This window comes from Myotis lucifugus, unplaced genomic scaffold (assembly GCF_000147115.1).
Source record: "Myotis lucifugus unplaced genomic scaffold, Myoluc2.0 scaffold_67, whole genome shotgun sequence".
Taxonomy (NCBI): Eukaryota; Metazoa; Chordata; class Mammalia; order Chiroptera; family Vespertilionidae; genus Myotis; species Myotis lucifugus.
In genome coordinates, this window is record NW_005871115.1 from 5,327,228 (window position 1) to 5,350,411 (window position 23,184).

Here is a 23,184-nt window from a genome sequence, read left to right on the forward strand (position 1 = left end):
GCTTTAAGTAATTAGTCTCTGCTTGGTAGAGGGAGAAAAATGCTCTGTAAATGATAATATTATCAAGCCTCTGTGTGTGAGATGATCCCAATAGCAGCTTGTTCTGTTCTTTTAAAATTGTTGTACTGGATGATACTAGGCTGGGGTGTTTTAACAGTCTCTTGAAATCTCTCTTCTGTAGATGGCAGACCCAAAACACCACAATGCTATTCCTACTTAAGTCATTTGGTAGGTATGTTTGGTAGAGCTGCTGTGTTTGGGCAATTATGCACTGCATAGAAGCAACAATGTAATTTATCCTTGCATAAGAGATACTTCTTTCTCATTTACCCTCCCATATGGAGTATTTTTTTCTAATTTGCAAAAGAGCCTGGTAAGCCTACTATGGCCTTATGATGTTAGGGTTCACGTGGAGACAGTCCAAAACCTGCTTTCAAGATGAGAGAATTCTCAACATCAGATGGTTAGGGCAATTTCCTTCTTTGGCTTTTACTGCCTTCCCACTTTGCAGAGGAATTCCTGTGCAAAGGTTTTATAATATGTCCTAAAAAATATTGCCACTCTAGAAAACAAACAAACAAAAAAAAAAAACACCTGGCTGTGCTAAAGAAGTTATATTTTCTCTTGGGGAAAAAAAATACCTATGTCTCTAGTCCTTGTTTTTATTTTTAATACAACTCTGTGCCCATTTGAGGTAAGTGTTGGTGATAGAGACAACTTTGTTGTTTTACATTATTTACATATATGCTAGAGAACATAAAGGAAATTTTTGGAAACCTAATTCTTATATAAAAAGAAAGAACTTCCTCTTGTGTCTCCTTTCTACACCAGCAACCTAGAATCACTTCAGTTAAAAGCTGCAGTAGACAGTTGGAATGCCATTGTGACAGATGTCAGAAACAAGATTGCATTCCTTAGGGTAAGTTGTAAAGTATATTTAGAGTAAATTGACTGAATGTTGTAGATGGTATATACTTAAAGAAAACATTTAACATTAAAAACAATTACTAGAGAAATTTAAAGAAGAACATAGATTTCATTTCAGTTACTAAAGTTTATGCCTTTTTGATGTTTGAGATCTATTAGTTCCACATAGTTGGTTGTAGCTAGCAACCAACTTAGTATAGTAAATGATAAACTCAGTCTGCCTCACACCTAACTTTTCTCGAATTTCAAAGCTAACTCTGCTCCAATAATGAATAAATGCCTAACTTGGTTTTAGTAATTGTGTGTTTACAGAATTAAAGGGAAGATTAATGCGCTGGCTGGTTTTGCTCAGTGGATAGAGCGTTGGCCTGCGAACTGAAGGGTCCTGGGTTCGATTTTGGTTGGGGGCACATGCCCAGGTTTCGGGCTCAATCCACAATGTGGGGTGTGCAGGAGGCAGCCGATCAATGATTCTTATTGTTGATGTTTCTATCTCTCTCCCCCTCCCCCTCCCTTCCTCTAATAAAAACCAATAAAAAAATTATTTTCTTTTTTTTAAAAAGGGAGATAAGCAGACCCCTATTATTTTTCAATGTTAACTTTTTATGTAATTACTAGAGGCCCAGAGCACGAAATTCATGCACTGGGGGTGAGGGCCCTCAGCCCAGCCTGCACCCTCTCGCAGTTTAGGAGCCCTTGGAGATGTCAGTCAGTCGGACATCCTTAGAGTTGCTGTGGAGGCGGGAGAGGCTCCCACTACTGGCGCTGCACTCACCCCCAATGAGGCTGGTTTCTGGCTTAGTGGAGCTCTCCTGTGTAGGAGTGCACTGACCACCAGGAGGCAGCTCCTGCGTTGAATGTCTGCCCCGTGGTGGTCAGTGCATGTCATAGTGACTGGTCATTCTGCCCTTCAGTCAATTTGCATATTAGCCTTTTATTATGTAGGATTCCAAATGCAAAATAATGAATTCTTAATTATTGGTTTAATACTATTAGGACTATGATAAAGGTAATGTAAAGAAATAACGGAATATTAATTTGGTTTTGGATATTTTTGTATTTCTATCTTAAAGTTTATATATAATGTTGACTATTTTGTGACTTCACAACACAAACAATGACATTCAATTATGAAAAGCTGCCTCAAACCATTACTTACTTACTAGTTTTTTTGTTGGTGGTCTTGACTGTTTTTTTTCCTGGACTCTTTAGTACTCAGTCTTTACTATGCTCAATATCTCTGTTGGGTTTATTCAGAGTTCTAGTCTCAAAAGAGGTGCTCCTTGTTCTGTATCCTTGTTTTCTTTCAAGCACATACCAGTATTCTCTGTGTGGAGATTTCTAAAAGACTTTCTTTTCCAGCTCTTGGGTTGTTTACAAAATAAAATGTAAAGCGAAACAGGGACAATGCCAACAAAATGTTAAAAGCATGCTAAGCTTCAGGGATTAGTCTTTTGGCAAATCCAAGAGAATAAAACAAAGGTGCTGTGGAACTGGAGAAAGCTAGAAGTATAACTTGAGATAAACAAATATGAATATTTGATAAATATTCTCTAAAATTTTTCCTCTAGGTTTTAAAATGAATATTTGCAAGTAATCCAAGTCTTCGTTGCAGATACTTTCCCCCCATATTTATCAGCTAGTGTATTATTCATAAGTTCTCCAATCTTTAGACTCTATTCATTTTATATAAGTGGTTCCAAGTTTGGGGCTCAAAATTATGGAAACATGGAAGAATTACTATGAATTATGTGTCTTTGTATCTTGTTAATCAACAACTTCTAAAAACAACTATTTATATTCAGGGATGATGTTCTATAGAACTGGTTTTATGTCAGAAGTTGTTTTTATATATTTTTTGACAATAGATTGAGAATCACTCTTTTTTGCTGTATTATTCAAAACGCATTAAGTATTTTTATATGCTATTTTTTTGAAGTTGACTTTGCTTTAAAATAGTGTTTCTCTTTTTCTACTAGACACAATACAATGAACAAATTAACCAGGTGAAGCAAGGATTTGCCTTGAGTACCTTGCCTCCAATCCAGCTTCCTCCACCACCACCCAGTCCTGAGATACTGGTAAGAAATAATACGTTTTGAAAAATTCCCATCTTCATTGTGATAAAATGGTAAGGGCTATAAAACACTGGCTATGCAGTTTGTTTATTGTGTATTCAAAATGGATAGGCACATAATGTGCATATCAATTGTAATTATGTCCATTTATCATCTTCAGATGATAAAACTAGTTGGCTGGCTCAACTGAGGTCACATACCTATATTGTATCACTCGATTTTGGTGGTGCATTTGATATCTAAAGAGGTAGTATATTTTCATTCCTCTTGTCACTCCTCTACATCATGGGAGAAAACTGATGAATGCTCAGAATTTCCATTGCTTTCAAGTTACCCCTAGATGACTGAAACACTTCAGCCTAATACCCTAGCAGGCTGACTTTACCCCTCCACTTCTACTTTGGACTTTCTTTCCCTTAAATTTTATCTTCTATTCTACCTTTAATAGGAAGGACACCTTCCATTTATGCCCCTTCCCTGCTTGTTGTAGGATCAGTGAGTCTTAATCAGATATACTAATATCTATACTATACTATGTATGTTATCCTTTGGGGAAACATAGTGCCATAACCCAAGAAACACGTACAACTTTCCAAAATACTTTTTAGAACAGAATCATTAGGTGATAATTTTTATTATCATAACAGATCTGGGGATAGGAAAAGAAAAAAGGTATGAGATATTTAGGGGCAGATCACTTTTGATGTCAGCACTTCTGCTTGTAGGAAAGCTTTGAAATGTTATTTCAATAAATAGTTGAATAAATTAAAGAATTTAAAAATTACGTAAATTATTTGGATTTTCACTGTGTTTCAAAAACAAATCCAAAGCTAAAAGTATTATATGACACACACTCTGGATTTTTTTTATAATGATAGTATTGCCTTTTATATTTTGGTCAATCTGCTTTTTATAGGAGTACTATATTATAGACATTATTATTTTTGGCTTAGAGCATCATCATACCCGACTACCCTGTTAAGGAATGTGTTACATAAATGAAAGAGAAACTCCAAAGATTCACTGTAATTCTACAGGAAGTAACACATATTGGGCACTGTTCCAATTTAGCCCATTATTTTTTATGTGTTTCATTATATTTTTATGTTTGTATCTCAGCTGTCTAATCCGCAAAGTAGTGTTATGTAATAGTTGTCCTCAAAGAGAGCAGGACTGTTAACTTAGTACCCACCATTCGTTCATTATTTAAAAACTTTATATTATGAAAATATAAAATATGTATGAAAATAGAATAGTATAATGAACCTCTGTGAACCCAAGAACCAACTTCAACATTATCAACATTTTGTTAGTCTTGTTTCATGTCATCTCTTTCTTCCTCCCCACTGGAATATTTTAAAGTAAACCTTTAAATATCATGTGACATCATCCGTATATAATTTAGTATGTATTCCTAAAAGATTAAGGACTCATATTATTGGGTGTTATCATAACACCGTTTTCTGTTTAAGAATTGTAAATTATTTTTAACTAGAGGCCCGATGCACGAAATTTGTGCAAGAGTAGGCCATCCTTCCCCCAGCTGCAGGCACCGGCTTTCCTCTGGCACCCTGGACCCAGGCTTCCTTCTAGCCGCCAGCACCCGGGATCTGGGCTTCCCTCCAGCCACCAGTAAGCACCCGGGAGCTGGGCTTGCCTCTGGCCGCCAGCAGGCACCCAGGACCCGGGCTTCCCTCACAGCCCTGGCTTCATCTGGAAGGTTGTCCGGATGGATCTCCAGTCTAATTAGCATATTATGCTTTTATTATTATAGATAATATCCAGTTAAATTTTGTATTACCCCAGTTGTCTCAAAATTTATTTTTCTTACCTCGCTTGACAATATTTCCAGTTTCGTTATAATTACCCTTACTTTTACAACCCTTATTTTTAAAAAGCAATCCAATAAGTTCCTCATTAACCTTTTACCTATTGGTTATTTAGGATAATTACTCAAGAGCTATACTGATACTCAATTTTTTAATTCAACAAATAGTTGAACCCCTACTTTATGCCGGTATTAGACTTGGAACATATAGATGCTCAGTAAATCTGTCCTTTTCTGTGGTCCAGCCAATAATTTATTCATCTTATTGGTAGATGCTAAGAAGAGCCTGCTTTCCACAACTCTGTGGGAAGTGCAGTAACACTCATAAGCATGTCTTCAAGTCATTATCCTCCAGGCACACCCCAGTTAAACTTGCTACTGTTCTTGGATAGAGCTAAACATAAAGTCAAAATTCCATCAGGTGTTACAAGGTCTCTCCAATACAGAATAGCAAAAGTAATATTATCTATAGACAACTTTGATTCTTTCATGGAATTTGAGTGTCAGTATTGCTCATCAGCAAGGACAGTACTCATGGAGGAGCTCCTTTGAATAGTTCTATAATATTCCATTTGGGAGAGGGCCTCAAAGATCACCTAATCCAACTCTCTTATTTTATAGACTAGAGGCCCGATGTATGAAATTCGTTCACGGCGGGAGGGTGTGTCCCTCAGCCCAGCCTGCACCCTCTCCAATCTGGGACCCTCGAGGGATGTCCGACTGCCTGCTTAGGCCCGATCCTACTGGGCCTAAATGGGCAGTCGGACATCCCTCTCACAATCCAGGACCTGCTGGCTCTCAACTGCTCGCCTGCCTGCCTGCCTAATTGCCCCTAACTGCTTCTGCCTGCCAGCCTGATCACCCCTAACCACTCCCCTACCAGTCTGATCAACGCCTAACTGCCCCTTTGCTGGCCTCATTGCCCCCATCTGCCCTCCCCTGCTGGCCTACATCCCCCTCCCAACTGCCCTCCCCTGCAGGCCTGGGTCTCCCTCCCAACTGCCCTCCCCTGCTGGCCTTTTCACCCCCAACTACCCTCCCTTGCTGGCCTGGTCCCTCCCAACTGCCCTCCCCTGCTTGCCTGATTGCCCACAACTGCCCTCCCCTGCCAGCCATCTTTGACCACATGGGGGCGGCCATCTTGTGTGTTGGAGTGATGGTCAATTTGCATATTACCTCTTTATTAGATAGGAATTAGTAACTTGGCATTCAAGATTATGCAGCTAGATGGAGAGAAGTGGGAATAGAACTCTGTTTTTCTCTCTCTCTCAATGTTCTTTAGTATATTTCACTACCCTCTGCTATAGCCTATTCATATGTTTAAATAATTTTATGACACCATTATTTCTATTGTGCTTTGTAACTAGATTTTAAATCAGTCTTTTCCCCAAACATTGCTCTCTGACTGTAGATCATTGCTCATATGAATAGATGTTTTTATTTTTTACTGTTTCTATTTTAGATGCAGCAGTTCTTGGGAAGACCCCTTGTGAAAGAATCTTTCTTTAGACCCGTAGTCACTGTTCCTCGAATGCCTGCCATTTGTCATGGAGCCATCTCTGCACCTGGCCAACCTAGACCCCCCCTGGTACAAAGCTCTTCTTGGTGGAATAGATATTAACTAGTTCTTTATCATGACAGTGGACTTCCAGAATGAATGTCCATCTTCTCTTTTTTCATTTATGTGATAAATGATGATGATGCTGGTGGTGGTGGTGATAACTGAATGGTGGTGATAACTGAATGATAATTGAATAAATATGATCACTGTTAAGGACATTGCATATTTATTTCATTAACTGATACTAGCTTTGTTTTTGGATACAAAGATAAGTATATTTTCATAGTAGAGAATCTTTACAGTTACTCTTTCCTTCAATAGCAGGCACCAATGTCATGTAGATTGATATTTTAATAGATACTTTATATTTAGCATGATTAATGGGTAGGTTGAAAAGCAAGGAAGCCAAGTCACAACAAACTAAATTATGCTATAAAGCTAAAGAAAAAATTTAAACACACACATGTATATATTCAGTAGGACATTGTTTATCTCCAAACAGGCAATATACAGTGGGGCCTTGACTTACGAGTTTAATTCGTTTCGTGACCGAGCTCGTAACTCAAATTACTCGTATGTCAAATCAAAAAGTGAACGAGTGAGACACGTGATGCTGGGCTGATGTTGTGGCGTTCACTATGACGTTCGCTGCGCCAACTAGTGGTGGGGTATCTGAAGCTGGCTCGTAACCCGAATTTTAGCTTGCAACTCAAAGCAAAAAATCAGCCGAGAGACGGCTCGTATCTCGAAAAACTCGTTAGTCGGGACACTCGTAAGTCAAGGCCCCACTGTAAATAGCATCACCTTGGAACATATTATTCTGTAAAGTTATAAACCTTTCTAGCTATAAATGGCTAGATAAGCCTTATCCTAATATAAAGACACAATAGAGAAATTTAAAGTGAATAGTTATTAGTTATAATATTGGTTAAAGTAAACATTTTTATTAAAAGAAAAATGTTTTCCTAGAAGATGATAATACTAGAGGCCCGGTGCACAAAATTCATGCACTCGAGGGGTTCCCCAGCCTTGTCTCGATGGATTGCCCCAAAGAGGTAGGCCAGAGCCGGGGGTCCTGCCCCCGGTGTTGCCACGTGAGCTGCAGAACCCCTGGCATCACTGCGGGACCCACCTCAGTGCTGCGCACGCAACGTCATGTCCCCGCCCACCCGCACATGCCTGCTGCACATGCAGCCTCTTGGTGATGGATTGTTATGGCATGACGGCATGCGGGCATCACGGCATGAGGGCGTGATGATGACATAGGCTTTTATTAGTATAGAAAAGCATAAAATGCTAATTATACTGGACATCCTTCCGGACGTCCTTCCAGATGACCTTCCGGACAAAGCCGGGACTGTGAGGGAAGCCAGGTCCCGGGTGCCAGAGGGAAGCTGGTGCTGGCAGCTGGGGGAAGAAAGGCCTAGTCTTGCATGAATTTTGTGCATCGGGCCTCTAGTGTTAAATATAATTAATGAAAAATTTTCTAATTTAGACTTTCCCATAAGTATATTCTAGTCAGTTTTTTTGTACCTACATGTGGCTTACAGTCTCCCTTTGAAATATATAGTCCAAGGGACTCTGCTTATTTTTGTTTAGGCTGCCTCTCTCTAAAAAAATATGTTAATTAAGTACCACATCTTTTTATCACCATGATTTCACAGTGTTACTCATATGGTTTGTTCCTGCACCATTCTATAAGGAACTATGATAAAATTTTATTGAAAAAACATTAAATTACTTCAACTTTCTAATAAAATTACTTTCTTATTGTTGGGAAAAAGCTTGATACTGAGGCAAACTCCAATTTCTGGGCAGTATCCTGCTCCTTCTCTCACTAGGCTTTTTGTATGAGTTATACTAATGGCTGTTAATAGTTGTTAGTTTTTGTGAGTAATAGCCTTGTATTTGAAAATAACCTGTAGAAGCTTAGGTAAAAGATGCCATGTTTATAATTATCATAGCAATCAGAGTAGTACTCCAAAAATATTCACTTGATATTAATTAGAATCTTAATGGTTCTAATAAGGAACTACCATAAAATATGGGAAAAATTTTGTGCTATGGTTTCATGGCTCAGGGGTGTCACTACAATTTTCATACCACCTTTGTAACATTCATGAGACATTGGGTAGACATTCTAGTAGTATTCTCATCTTTACTTAGTTGTTTGAAAATTCAATTTTATTATTTTTCTAATTATAAAAGTAGTAAATGCTAATCATAAAACAGCAAATAATATAGAAATACACAAATATATACAAAATCTATAATAATAAAAGCATAATATGCTAATTAGACCAGACAGCCAAATGACTTTCCAGACGACGAAGCCGAAGCAAACTGCCGGCCGCGGTTGCAAGGGCCAAGGCAAGACACCGCAACTGTGAGGGCTGAGCCCCTTGCACGAATTCCGTGCTCGAGCCTCTAGTATATGATGAAGAAATACACAAAGCAGAAAGTAAAATTGCCCTGCAATTGAATCCTAGGAAATAATCACTATTTACAGATTGCTTTTAACTTGCAGACCTTTTTCTGTACCTACAGAAATAGACACCCTATATGTATTTCTGTACATGTTTGTAATTACTGAGACTATTATGTCCCATTTTTAAAATAAGGATAATATAAACAATTAGAAATATTGTTAAGAAAAAACTAAAAAGGGTACAAGCATATCAATATTCCTCTTCTTTATTATATTCATTTTCTGAAGTATAGAAATATGTTGGCATGGAATTACTTCCTAATAATTGAAGCTGATAGTTTATAACTCTGTGTTCCTTACAGATGTCTGGCCTAACCTGGACTATGCCGGCGCCTATGGGAGAGGCTGTGTCTCCTAGTGCAGGTCTGGGAAGTGATCCTCCCATGATGAATTGGGAGAGGATTATAGATAGATTGAAAACTGCCTTTCCACAACAGAGCAGGTACCTTCGTTTATATTTACTAGTTAGTACAGATCATACTCTACAGTCTGTAGTCATAATTACAGCAATGAAGTATTTCAGAGAAACATATCACATACACATACACACATTACAGATATTTCCTTACCAGGGCCTTGGTAAGGAAAATGAAATGTATCAGGAAGGAATTGTGTTCGATATAAATGCTAAACCTCTTCACTGAAGTTATTAGTGGTAAGTCATGAGAGAATGCATTTTTAAATTTAGCTTTGCTCATTTACTGAAAGTGCAACTAGTTGTAAACTTATCCAATTTTAATGCCACCGGCTTCAATCATTATCTTAATAACCTATTTCCAATGTGAATTTTAAGTTGATAGTATGCCACATAAACCCAAAATTGATCAGATTTTGCTTTCCTATTTTCTTAATTTCATTGAGGGTCCTTACAGTTTCTTTATTAGGCAACAGAGTTAAATGCAAGAAATCATAACTTTACTGTTCTTTTCACAATTCTGACTTTAGTAGAAAGATAATTAATTCCACCCCTCGAGAAATAAAGTTTCTTTTCTCTTTACTGTCATATCCAAGGAAATAATTCTAGTTTCACCAGTATTTTTACTTTTATTTAATGTATATACTGTTATGCTTCAGGGTAGATTATGTTTTTATAAATGCTATCATGAATAGATAATGGAATTGTAATATAATTGTTATTATTGTACCAAAAATGTATGTGCAGACTTTGGGTCAGTAGACCATAAGAATTGAAAAAGAACTTAACAATTAAAATATTCCTAGGGTTTTAAAAAAATTATTGTTTTAATCTTTGCTTTCCTGTTCCATTTAATATTTAGTTACTTTGTCTGAGTTTTACAAAAGTAAAACTGTTCAGAGTGATAAAGGAGAGAAAGACCAATGGTTACATAGTTCAAAAAGGAATATTTAGTCCCAGCAAGAGAGCTTTGAGAGATGTGATATAAAGAGTTCAATACCTAAATAAGTAGATAACAAATTTCACACAGTGACCTTTCAAAAACAGTTAAAATATTTTTTTAGTGTCTTAACACATTTAGTATCTTAATAAAACATTAGGGCTTTTCATTATGGTTTAAGATAAATGTAGATGGACTTGTGATCACTTTTTAGATCAAAGATCATACACTAGGATTTTATATTTTGTTTGGGGAGCACATCCTCAGCGCAGTAAGGAAAATCACCATTGCTCTTTCCTTTATTCCAGAAAGGAGCTTACAGATTTCTTACGAAAAGTGAAAGATGCTCATGGGAACTCCTCACCCGGTCTGACATTTGATGTCATTGTTTACAAGATTTCTCAATTTATTGACCCCAAGAGATCTCAGGTAAAAAAAAAATATATATATATAAATACCCCATATCTCTCTGCCCTTTACTATAGTAGTTAGCTGGTTTTTAAAATATATGTAAATTTATATTGTTATTGAGGCATAATTGGAACTTTACTAACTGCATATATTTAAAGTGTACCGTGTGATAAATTTTGACATATTACCATAAAATCATCTCCTTAATCAAGATAATGAGTATACCTATCACCCACAATAATTTCCTCATGCCCCTTTATAGTGCATCTCTGCTGCCCCTCCCAGTGTTTATTAGAAAAAGCACATTTCTATGTAATAAGTCTCTTTGAATATCATTGAGGTCTTTTTTTGGGGGGTACTTTACTGTCATGTAGTTTAAGGTAACTTTAGTATGTAGTTAAAAACATGAAGGTTGGGAGTCTTGAATTCAAAGTTTTTTTTACTTCTGCTCTACATCTTAAACTAAAGGCTTTTTATTTTTGTTGTTTTAAAAGAATAGGTGACTTAACAATATTATATTAGTTATAGGTGTACATTTAAATACCTTACAAAATGATCACCATGTTATTGATTATATTTTATATGCTGTATATTATATCACCATAACTTAAATGTAACTGGAAATTTATATCTCTAATCCCCTTCACCTATTTGCTCATTTCCCCCACTTTCTCCAGCAACCATCAGTTTGTTCTTTTGTATCTATGAATCTGTTTTGTTTTGTTTGTTTGTTTATATTACATTATAGATACCATATATAAGTGAAATATTTGTCTTTATCTGTCAGACTTATTTCACTTAGAAAAACATCCATGTTATCTCAAATGGCAAAATTTCATTCTTTTTTATGACTAATATCCCATTATATGTGTACGTATGTGTGTATGTATATACACCACATCTTTATCCATTTATCATTCAGTGGACATTTAGCTTGCTACTGTATCTTGGCTATTGTAAATAATTTTGCAGTGAACATAGGGGTGCATATATTTTTTCAAATTAGTGTTTTTGTTTTCTTCCAATAATACCCAGAAGTAGAATTTCTGGATCAGAGATCAGATGGTAATTCTATTTTTAATTCTTTAGAGAACCTCCATATTGTTTTCTATAGTGGTTGCAGCAGTTAACATTTCCACCAATAGTTCACAAGGGTTCCCTTTTCTCCGCATCCCTGCCAACAATTGTTATTGGTTGTCTTTTTTATAAGCCATTTTGACAGGCGTGAAGTGATAGCTCATTGTGGTTTTGATTATATTTACCTGATGATTAGTGATATTGAGAATCTTTCCATGTCTATTGGCCTTTTGTATGTCTTTTTTGGAAAAAATGTCTATTTAGGTCCCCTGCCTATTTTGTTGTTGTTGTTGTTATTGCTGCTGTTATTGTTACCCAAGGATATTTTTAAGAGCGAGTGGAAGGAGAGAGCGTAGGAGGAGGGATGGTGGGGTGGGAGAGAGAAAGATAGTGAGAGAGAGAGAGAGAAAAACATCGATGTGAGACACATCAGTTGGTTGCCTCCTGGACACACACCACCACAACTAGGGCCAGGGATCAAACGCACAATACAGGCACATACACTTGGTCAGGAATTGAACCTATGACACTTTGGTCCATGGGCTGACACTTTAACATTTAGCCACACTGGCTAGGGCACCCTCTCCCTATTTTTAATTGAATTGTTTTTTTGATAGTGTACTATATGGGTTCTTTATATACTTTGGATATTAACCCCTTGTGAAATACACTCTTTGCAAATATCCTCTGCCATTCAGTAGGTTGTCTTTTTGTTTTGTTGATGGTTTCGTTCACTGTGCTGCAAAAGTTTTTAGTTTGATGTAATCTCATTTGTTTATTCTTTTGTTGCCCTTACCTGAAGAGACAGATCCATAAAAATATTCCTAAGAGCGTTGTCAAAGGTTTACTACCTGTGTTTTTTCTTTAGGAGTTTTATGGCTTCAGTTCTTACATGCTAGCCTTTAATCTATTTTGAGTTTATTTTTGTATATGGTGTGAGAAAGTGGTCCTGTCATTTTTTTGCATGTATCTGTCCATTTTTTTCAACACCATTCATTGAAAAGACTGTGTTTTTCCCATTGTATAATCTTGCCTTTTTTGTCATATAAGCATGAGTTTATTACTGGGTGCTCTCTTCTCGTCCATTGATCTGTGTTCCTATTTTTGCCAGTACCATACAGTTTTGATTACTGTAGCTTTATAATATAGTTTGAAATCGGGGTGTGTGATACTTTCAGTTTTGTTGTTCTTTCTCAAGATTGCTTTGACTATTTGGGGTCTTTTGCTGCTCTGTACAAATTTTTGGATTATTTGTTCTAGAATTCTGTGATTTGTTTTTGTTCTATGAAAAATCCCATTGGTACTTTGATAGGGATTACATTGACTCTGCAGATTGCTTTGGGAAGTATGGACATTGTAATAATATTAAATCTTCCAATTCATGAACATTATATATCTTTCCATTTATTTGTGTCATCTTAATTTCTTTTATCAGTGTCTTACTGTTTTCAGAGTATATAGTTGTTTCACTCCTTGGTTAAATTTATTTCTAGGTGTTTTATTCTTTTTGGTGGAATTGTTTTTATAATTTCTTCTTTTGATAGTTTGTTTTTAGTATATAGGAATGCAACAGATTTCTGTATATTAATTTTGTGTCCTGCAAAGTTACTGAATTTATTAGTTCTAATACAGTGGTTCTCAACCTTCCTAATGCCGTGAACCTTTAATACAGTTCCTCATGTTGTGGTGACCCCCAACCATAAAATTATTTTCGTTGCTACTTCATAACTGTAATTTTGGTAGTTATGAATCGTAATGTAAATATCTGATATGCAGGATGTATTTAGGCAACCCCTGTGAAAGGGTCGTTCGACCCCCAAAGGGGTCGCGACCCACAGATTGAGAACCGCTGTTCTAATAGTTTGTGGTGAAACATTTTCTAAATATAATATATCATCTATAAACAATGAATTTTAATTTTTATTTCCAAATTGGTTGCCTTTCATATATTTTTCTTTTCTGATTGCTGTGGTTAGGAATTCCAGTTCTGTGTTGAATAAAAGTGGGAAGATGGGGCATACTTTTCCTGTTCCTTATTTTAGAGGAAAAACTTTCATATTTTCACTGTTGAGTATGATGTTAGCTATATGTTTATCAAATATGGCCTTTATTATGTTGAGGCATATTCACTCTATACACACTTTAAGAGTGTTTATCATAAATGAATGTTTAATTTCATCAAAGGCTTTTTCTACATCTCTTGAGTTGATCATGGGATATTTAGTTATCATTTTGTTAATGTGGTGTATCACATTAATGGATTTGTGGATGTGGAGCCATCCTTGCATCCCTGGAATATCCTCATGGTGTATGATCCTTTTAATGTATTGTTGAATGAGGTTTAATAATATTTTATTGCGGATTTTTGCAACTGTGTTCATCAAGGATATTGGCCTATGGATTTTTTTGTTAGTGTCATTGTCTTGTTAATACTAGCCTCGAACAATGAGTTTGGAAGTGTTTCTTTCTCTTTCACTTTTTGGAATACTTTGAGAAAGATAGCTATTAACTTTTCTTTACATATTTGTTAGAATTCACCTGTGAAGTTGTTTGATCCTGGACTTGTGTTTGTTGGGAGTTTTTTTCATTATTTATTCACTAGAGGCCCGGTGCACAAAATTAGTGCACTGGGAGGGGGGAACCCCTCAGCCCAGCCTGAGCCCTCTCACAGTCCAGGACCCCTCAGGGGATGTCCAACTGCAAGCTTAGGCCCGCGCCCCAACTGTCCACTTAGGCCCACAGGGAGCAGGCCTAGGACAGCAGGCAGACATCCGTCTTGTAGTGCAGGACCCCTTGCTCCTTACCGCCTGCCTGCTCGCTGCTCCTTACCTCTCAGCTCACTGCTCCTTACCTCTCGGCTTGCTGCTCCTTAGTGCTGCCGCGGAGGTGGGAGAGGTTCCTGTCACTGCCTCTGCGCTTGCCAGCTGTGAGCCTGCTTTTTGGCTGAGCAGCGCTCCTCCTGTGGGAGGATACTGATCACCAGGGGCAGCTCCTGCGTTGAGCATCTGCCCCCTAGTGGTCAGTGTGCATCATAGCAACCATTCTAGTTCTGCTGTAAGGGTCGCTTAGGCTTTTATTATATAGACTAGTAGCCCAGTGCATGAAATTCATGCACATTAAAAGGGAATTAATTGCCCTAACCAGTTTGGCTCAGTGGATAGAGCATCGGCCTGCGGACTCAAGGGTTCCAGGTTTGATTTCCGTCAAGAGCATGTACCTTGGTTGCGGGCACATCCCCAGTGAGGAGTGTGCAGGAGGCAGCTGATCGATGTTTCTCTCTCATCGATGTTTCTAACTCTCTATCCCTCTCCCTTCCTCTCTGTAAAAAAATCAATAAAATATATTTTTTTTGAAAAAAGGGAATTAATTAGCAGAGATATTTTAATATTGCTATTTGCCCTTTCTCTATAATAGAAGTATGAGAGATGAAAGGAAATTAGTAAAATGTATATGAAAATCATATATAAATTTATTAATAAATAAACAGTAACAAAAGGATATAACAACAACAGAGGCATGATATAAAAACAACAAAAACATGATATGAAAACAACAAAAACATGATATGAAAACAACAAAAACATGATATGAAAACAACAAAAACATGATATGAAAGCAACAGTGATGCAATGACTGATAAAGTGATTAAACTTATTCTAATATCTCCCTGTACACCACATTAAGAATGAAAACACTAAAAGTGCTTGACTAATTTCCCTTGTGATGAAGTACTTAGAACTTTAACTGTAACATCACATGCTCTTCAAACTCGAGAGAAAGCAACATATAACTGACCATGTGCAAAAACAGGTTCATGTAGGAATATGCCTACTCTGTCTAGAGCAGCCGTGGGCAAACTACAGCCCGCGGGCCGGATCCAGCCCGTTTGAAATGAATAAAATTGAAAAAAAAAAGACCATACCCTTTTATGTAATGATGTTTACTTTGAATTTATATTAGTTCACACAAACACTCCATCCATGCTTTTGTTCTGGCCCTCGAGTCAAAAAGTTTACCCATTGTGGCCCTCGAGTCAAAAAGTTTGCCCACCCCTGGTCATCACAAATGCTGCATCATGGGAACCGTCGTCGAATCAATTTAAATGGGAGGTCAGTGTCAGATGGGGACAAATTAATTCTTGGAATCAGAACAGCCTCTCCTCTGCAGATCCTGTTAATACTTCAGCTTAGATAATGTTAGGTCATAATCTTTTGATATTAAATCTGGTACCATTACAAAGACCCCATTTACTATTGAGATTTCTCAATAGCATAATGACTGCACCCACTTTCAATTTTAATTTATGACACGGCCTTCCCAAAGGATTAATACTAAACTCTTAAGAAATTTGATGAGAAAATTTTTCTTTTCAGCATCATCTGTGGAATCAATGAAATCATCACTCAAATATGTGTGAAAATTTCCATCGAGTATATCCAAATTTTCTTCATTTAATTTTTGAACATGCTCATTTTTTGGACAAAGAATTGCACATTTAGATATATTTTTAATATTATCTATAGCAGTGGTTCTCAACCTTGGCTGCACATTAGAATCACCTGGGAATCTTTTTAAAAGCCCGATTCCTGGGCCTCATCCTCCAGAAATTGTTTCTTTGTTATGGGGTGGGGCCACAACATCAGTAACAAAGAAACAGAATTAAAACTGTTTTGGACAGGTTCAAGCCTTGGACTGATGAGAGGGCACAGTCCTCTCATTGCCATGTGCAAGGCCCAGCTTGGAGGGCAGGGTGCTCCCAGCACAATTATAGCCAACAGCTGTAGTTGTCAGCTTGAACCTATGGTCTGAACACGTGGCCCCATGTGCCTGAGTGATGTAGGCTTGATAGAGTTCAGGTGCATGTAGTTGAGTAGGGTTGAATCCAGGAGAATGTTGTAAACATCTTGGTCATGCCCTTACTTTGCCTCGTAGCATCTGCTATAAAATAAAGGCATGACTGTGGGCATGGTCGCTGTCTCTCAGAGAAGCAGCGTCCCACTGAGGCCCAGCTTTCATTCTTTTGTCTGTCTTTTCTAAGCCTTTCAGCCGCCCCTACTCAGGTTCACCCCTGGCCATGCTGGCACATGGCACACTTTAGAAAGATCTGCCTCCACACTCCGAGGGCGGGTTCTGGCCTCTGACCGTGCCCTTACAGGAAACAGCTCTGGGAAACAGCTCGGGGGAGGGTGCAGCCATTGCCAAGACAACTCCTGCAGGAAGGATTGACTTCCTTCCGCTTGGGCATGGCGGTTGTGGTCTTGATGAACACCACCCATGGTTTTTATATAAGTAGATGATATAGACTAGAGGCCCGATGCACGAAATTCGTGCAAGAGTGGGCCTTCCTCCCCCTGGCTGCCGGCACCGGCTTTCGTCTTGCACCCAGGACCCGGGCTTACCTCAGGCTGCCAGCAGGCACCCGGAACCCAGGCTTGCCTTCAGCCACCAGTAGGCACCGAGGACCCAGGCTTCCCTCACAGCCCCTGATTCGTCCAGAAGGTTGTCGGTAGGATGTCCAGTCTAATTAGCATATTATGCTTTTATCATTATAGATTATTAGGAACCATTCTGTTTAGATTTTCTATTTCTTCATGATTTAATCTTGGAAGATTGCATGTTTTTAGAAATTTATTCCTTCTGTGTTGTTCAATTTGTTGGCATATAATGTGTTTAGTAATAGCTTATGATACTTTGTATTTCAGTAGTAATTTCTCTTTAATTTCTGCTTTTATTTATTTGGAACCTCTTTTTTCTGAATGAGTCTGATTAAAGGTTTAATAACTAATTCTTAGTTTTCATCATCTCTTCTATTGTTTTTTTTTAGACTCTATTTTATTTCCACTCTGATTTTTATTATTTTCTCCTTACTACTAACTTCGTTTTGATTGCTCTTCTTTTTCTGGTTCCCTTTAGGTGTAAAGTTAGATTATTTGAGATTTTTCTTGTTCCTTGTAGGTAGGCCTATATTACCATAAATCTTCTTAGAACTGTTTTTGCTATAGCCATATATTTTGGATCATTATGTTTTTATTTTCATTTGTTTCAATATGTTTTTTAAAATTTTCTCGTTGACTTCTTCATTGATCCATTGGTTGTTTAGTAGTATGTTGTTTGGCTTGTACATTACATGTTTGTGTTTTTCATATTTCTTGCAATTGATTTCTAGTTTCATACCTTTATAGTCAGAAAAGATGCTTTATATAATTTTAGTTTTATTAAAATAATTTAAGATAAATTCAATTCTTTGTCTCTTGTCACAATCTTTGTTTTAAAGTATGTCTTGTCTGATATAAATATTGCTGCTCCACATTTCTTTTTATTTTAATTTGCATGGAATATATATTTTTATGTCTTCACTTATAGTCTGTGTGACTTAGATGTGAAGTGAGTCTATTGCAGGTGGCATATATATGGGTCTTGATTTTTTATCCATCATCATATGCCTTTAGTTGGAGCATATTTTTCATTTAAATTTAAAATAATTATTCCTAAGTATGTAATTATTGCCTCTTCCCATGTGATTGATGACTTTTTTTATGTTCTGTTTGGATTCCTTTTTCTTAATTTTTGTGTATCATAGGTTTTTGGGTTTGGGTTACCATGAGGTTCATAAATAAGAAAAAAAAATATATATATATAGCAGTATTTTAACTTGATGGCAACTCATGTTTGAATGCATTTAAAAAGAATCATGTTTGTACCTCTGCACCCACATTATATGCATTTGCTGTCATAGTTTATGTATTTTCATTTTGTTTATCTCTTAAGTAATTCTTGTAGATATAGATTATTTTACTACTTTTGTCTCTTGGCCTTTATACTAACTTTATATGTGATTAATCCACTACCTTTACTGTTTATTTGCTTTTACTACTGATATATTTTTCATTCATATAGTTTCTCTTTTTAGAAGTTTTTCTTTTTTTTTAAATTAAATCTTTATTGCTCAGATTATTACATTGGTTCCTCTTTTTTCCCACCATAACTCCCCTCCACCCAGTTCCCACCCCACCCTCCGCCCTCACTCCCCACCCAGTGTCCTCATCCATAGGTGCACGATTATTGTCCAATCTCTTCCCGCAACCCCCACACCCCTTTCCCCCCCAAGAATAGTCCATTACCTTTCTATGTCCCTGATTCTATTACAATCACCAGTTCATGCTGTTCATCAGATTATTTATTCACTTGATTTTTAGATTCACTTGTTGATAGATGTGTATTTGTTGTTCATAATTTGTATCTTTACCTTTTTCTTCTTCCTCCTCTTCTTAAAGGATACCTTTCAGCATTTCATGTAATACTGGTTTGGTGGTGATAAACTCCTTTAGCTTTTTCTTATCTGTGAAGCTCTTTATCTGACCTTCTATTCTGAATGATAGCTTTGCTGGATAAAGTAATCTTAGTTGTAGGTTCTTGCTATTCATCACTTTGAATATTTCTTGCCACTCCCTTCTGGCCTGCAAAGTTTCTGTTGAGAAATCAGCTGACAGTCATATGGGTACTCCCTTGTAGGTAACTGACTTTCTTTCTCTTGCTGCTTTAGGATACTCTCTTTGTCTTTTGCTCTTGGAATTTTAATTATGATGTGTCTTGGTGTGGTCCTCTTTGGATTCCTTTTGTTTGGGGTTCTCTGCGCTTCCTGGACTTGGAAGTCTATTTCTTTCACCAGGTAGGGGAAGTTTTCTGTCATTATTTCTTCAAATAGATTTTCAATATCTTGCTGTCTCTCTTCTTCTGGCACCCCTATAATTCGGATGTTGGTACGCTTGAAGCTGTCCCAGAGGCTCCTTACACGATCTTCGTATTTTTGGATACTCTTTTCATTTTGCTTTTCCAGTTGGTTGTTTTTTGCTTCTTCGTATTTCAAATCTTTGACTTGATTCCTGCGATCCTCTGGTCTGCTGTTGGGAGTCTGTATAATATTCTTTATTTCAGTCAGTGTATGCTTAATTTCTAGTTGGTTCTTTATCACAACATCGAGGGTCTTACTAGATTTCTTGAGGATCTTACTACATTTATCGGCGGTCTCACCAGTCTTTTCGAGGGTCTTACTAAATTTATCAGCGGCTTCTAGACAGTTCTTTAAAGATCTTAAAAGTGTGGTTTTGAACTCTATATCCAGCAGTTTGCTTTCCTCCATTTCTGTCATTTGTGTCCTGTTTCTTTGTCTCGGCATTTTTTATGCTTCGCTGTGTCGATAGAGTGCCTTTCTGTGCTAAGTGTCCCAATTACCTGAGGGAGACACTCTTGGTGCACCCCCTCGTGGGCTTTGTGCACACTCTTGTTGTAGTTAAGCCTTGATTGTTGTAGTTATCACTGGGAGGAATTGACCTCCAGGCCCATTGGCTGTGAGAATCAGCTGTGTCTGCAGTGGGAGAACTTCTGTGCTAGAGACACCCCTCTGGGGCAAGACTTGCTTCAATGGGGCTTTGGTGCCCACTGAGTCTGCCCCCTGAGTGTGTCTTTTATGGTTCCACAGAGCTGCAAACTGGATGGTCCCATTCTGACCTCTGGGCTTCCTGGCTCCTGGATCTCTAGGGAGGTACTAATCTAGCCTTTGTCTGAGGCTATCCAACAATAGCCTCCCTGCAGGGCTTGGGCGGGGCGGGTCCCACGGGATCAACAGGGCAGGGCTAGCAGTTATGGCTGCTCTCAGGCTTGCCCTCAGAGGCTCTGCTTCTCAGTGTCCCGGTAATCACTGCAAGCCCCTCGGGGAGAAGCTGCCCTCGGGTTCCGACCGATGCCAGACAGTCCCACTTCTCCCGTATGAGTCTGGATCCCTAGAGACTCGCCCGGAACTGGAGCTCAGAGCCTGAGACTCCCTCCCGATTGAAAACGACAACCGCGCCCTCAGCCGCCAGCCCTCTCCGCATGCACCTCCGCACCTTAGTATTTTACTTCCATACTGCGCCTCCTCTGAGTCTCGGTTTGCTTTTCTCTTTCCTTCTAGTTGTAGAATTTCCACTCAGCCAGCCTTCCTGTGGTTCTGGATGATGTCCGTTCCATCTTTTAGTTATATTTTTGAAGTGGTTGTTCGAGGCAGCAAACTCCGGTGTTTACATATGCTGCCATCTTGGTTCTCCAGAAGTTTTTCAATTATAGTTTACATTCAATATTATTTTGTATTAGTTTCAGGTGTATAATATAGCAATTAGATAATCGTATATTTTACAAAGTGGTGCCCCTATATGTCAGTTATCCACTTGGCACCACACAAGATTATTGACACTACTCCTGTGCTGTACATTACAACCCTATGACTATTTTGTGACTACCAATTTATACTTCTTATTCCCTTCACCTTTTTCACCCAGTTCCCCTACCCACTTCCCACTGGCAACCATCAGTGTGATCTCAGTATCTACAGGTCTGTTTCTGTTTTGTTTGTTCATTTATTTTTCTCTTTACATTCCACATGTACATGAAATCATATGGTATTTATGTTTCTCTAACTTATGTCACTTAGCATAATACCCTCTAGGTTTGCCCATGCTGTCACAAATGCTAAGATTTTACTCTTTTTTATGGCCAAGTGATATTCTATTGTGTATATATATCACGTTATTTTTATACACTCATCTATTTATGGGGACTTGGGTTTCTTCCATATCTTGACTATTATAATTCCCAGAAGTGGAATCACTGGGTCATAAGGCAATTCCATTTTTAATTTTTTGAAGAAACTCCATAATGTTTTTCATAGTAGTTACACCAGTCTGTATTCCCACCAAGAGTACATGAAGGTTCCCTTTCTTCACATTCTTGCCAACACCTGTTTGTTGATTTACATTTTCTTCTAGGAGTTTTATAGTTTTGAGTGTTACATTAGAGTTTATTCTTATGTATGGCATACAAAAGTGGTGTAGTTTAAATTTTTTTGTTTGCATATGTCCAATTTTCCCAACAACTTTTATTGAATAGACTGTCTTTACTCCATTATATGTTCTTGCCTTTTTTGTTATATATTAATTGACCATATACATGTGGGTTTATTTCTGGGCTCCCTATTCTGTTCCATTGATCTACATGTGTTTATATGCCAGCACCATGCTGTTTTGATTACTGTGGTATTATAGTATAGTTTGATAATAGGCAGTGTGATAGCTCAAACCTGGTTCTTCTTTCTTAAGATTGCTATGGTTATTCAGGGTCTTTGTGGGTCCACATACATTTTGTGATTATTTATTCTAGTTATGTAAAAAATGCCATCAGTGTTTTGATAGGAATTCATTAAATATATAGATTGCTTTGGGTATAATGAACATTTTAATGATGTTAATTCTTCCTATCTATGAACATGATATATACATCCATTTATTTGTATCTTTTTTCAATTTTTTTCTTCAATGATTTATAATTTTCCAAGTACATACATGTCTTTTACCTCCATATTTAAATTTATTCCTATATACTTTATATTTTTGATGCAATTATAAATGAATTTTTTTCTTAATTTCATCTTCTGATAGTTCATCATTGGTGTATAAAAATGAAACCAATTTCTGAAAATGTATTTTGTATCCTGGGAGTGTACTGAATTCACTTATAATTTCTACTAGTTTTTTGGTGGAATCTTTAGAGTTCTCTATATACAGTATCCTGTTATCTGCAAATAATTAGTTTTATTTCTATTTGTATTTTTGATGTATTTTATTTCTTTTTCTTATCTGATTACTGTGCCTAAGACTTACAGTACTATGTTGAATAAGAGTGGTCAAAGTGGACATCCCTGTCTTGTTCTTGATCTTAAGGGAAATGGTTTTAGATTTGCCATTGAGTATGATGTTAGCTGTGGCTTTGTGATATATGGCCTTTATTATGTTGAGGTATGTTCCCTCTGTTCCCAGTTTGCTCAAATTTTTTATTATAAACCAGAGCTGGATTTTGTCAAATTCTTTTTCTGCATCTATTTTATATAATCATATTTTTATCCTTTATTTTGTAAATATGGTATATCACATTAATTCATTTGCACATATTTTTTTAATTAAATCTTAATTGTTCAGATTATTACAGTTGTTCCTCTTTTTCCCCCCCAAGTTCCCCTCCACCCAGTTCCCACCCCACCCTCTTCCCTTACCCCCCCTTCGGTCCTCATCCATAGGTGTATGATTTTTTTTTCCAGGCTCTTCCCATACCCCCACACCCCTTTCCCCCTGAGAATTGCCAGTCCACTCCCTTTCTATGCCCCTGATTCTATTATATTCACCAGGTTATTCTGTTCATCAGATTATTTATTCACTTGATTTTTAGATTCACTTGTTGATAGATATGTATTTGTTGTTCATAATTTTTATCTTTACCTTTTTCTTTTTCTTCCTCTTCTTAAAGGATACCTTTCAGCATTTCATATAATACTGGTTTGGTGGTGATGAGCTCCTTTAGCTTTTTCTTATCTTTGAAGTTCTTTATCTGACCTTCAATTCTGAATGATAGCTTTGCTGGGTAAAGTAATCTTG

At 37.3% G+C, this 23,184-nt stretch overlaps 1 protein-coding gene across 1 annotated transcript in view; it reads left to right on the plus strand.

Moving 5' to 3' along the window:
* DZIP3 (DAZ interacting zinc finger protein 3) overlaps positions 1-23,184 on the plus strand; it is a 130,379-nt gene that overhangs the window by 93,466 nt on the left and 13,729 nt on the right. The window contains exons 26-30 of the mRNA XM_014456995.2: positions 832-919; positions 2,907-3,008; positions 6,296-6,421; positions 9,185-9,324; positions 10,546-10,666. Coding sequence (XP_014312481.1) covers positions 832-919; positions 2,907-3,008; positions 6,296-6,421; positions 9,185-9,324; positions 10,546-10,666 — 577 coding nt within the window. The remainder of the gene's footprint in view (positions 1-831; positions 920-2,906; positions 3,009-6,295; positions 6,422-9,184; positions 9,325-10,545; positions 10,667-23,184) is intronic.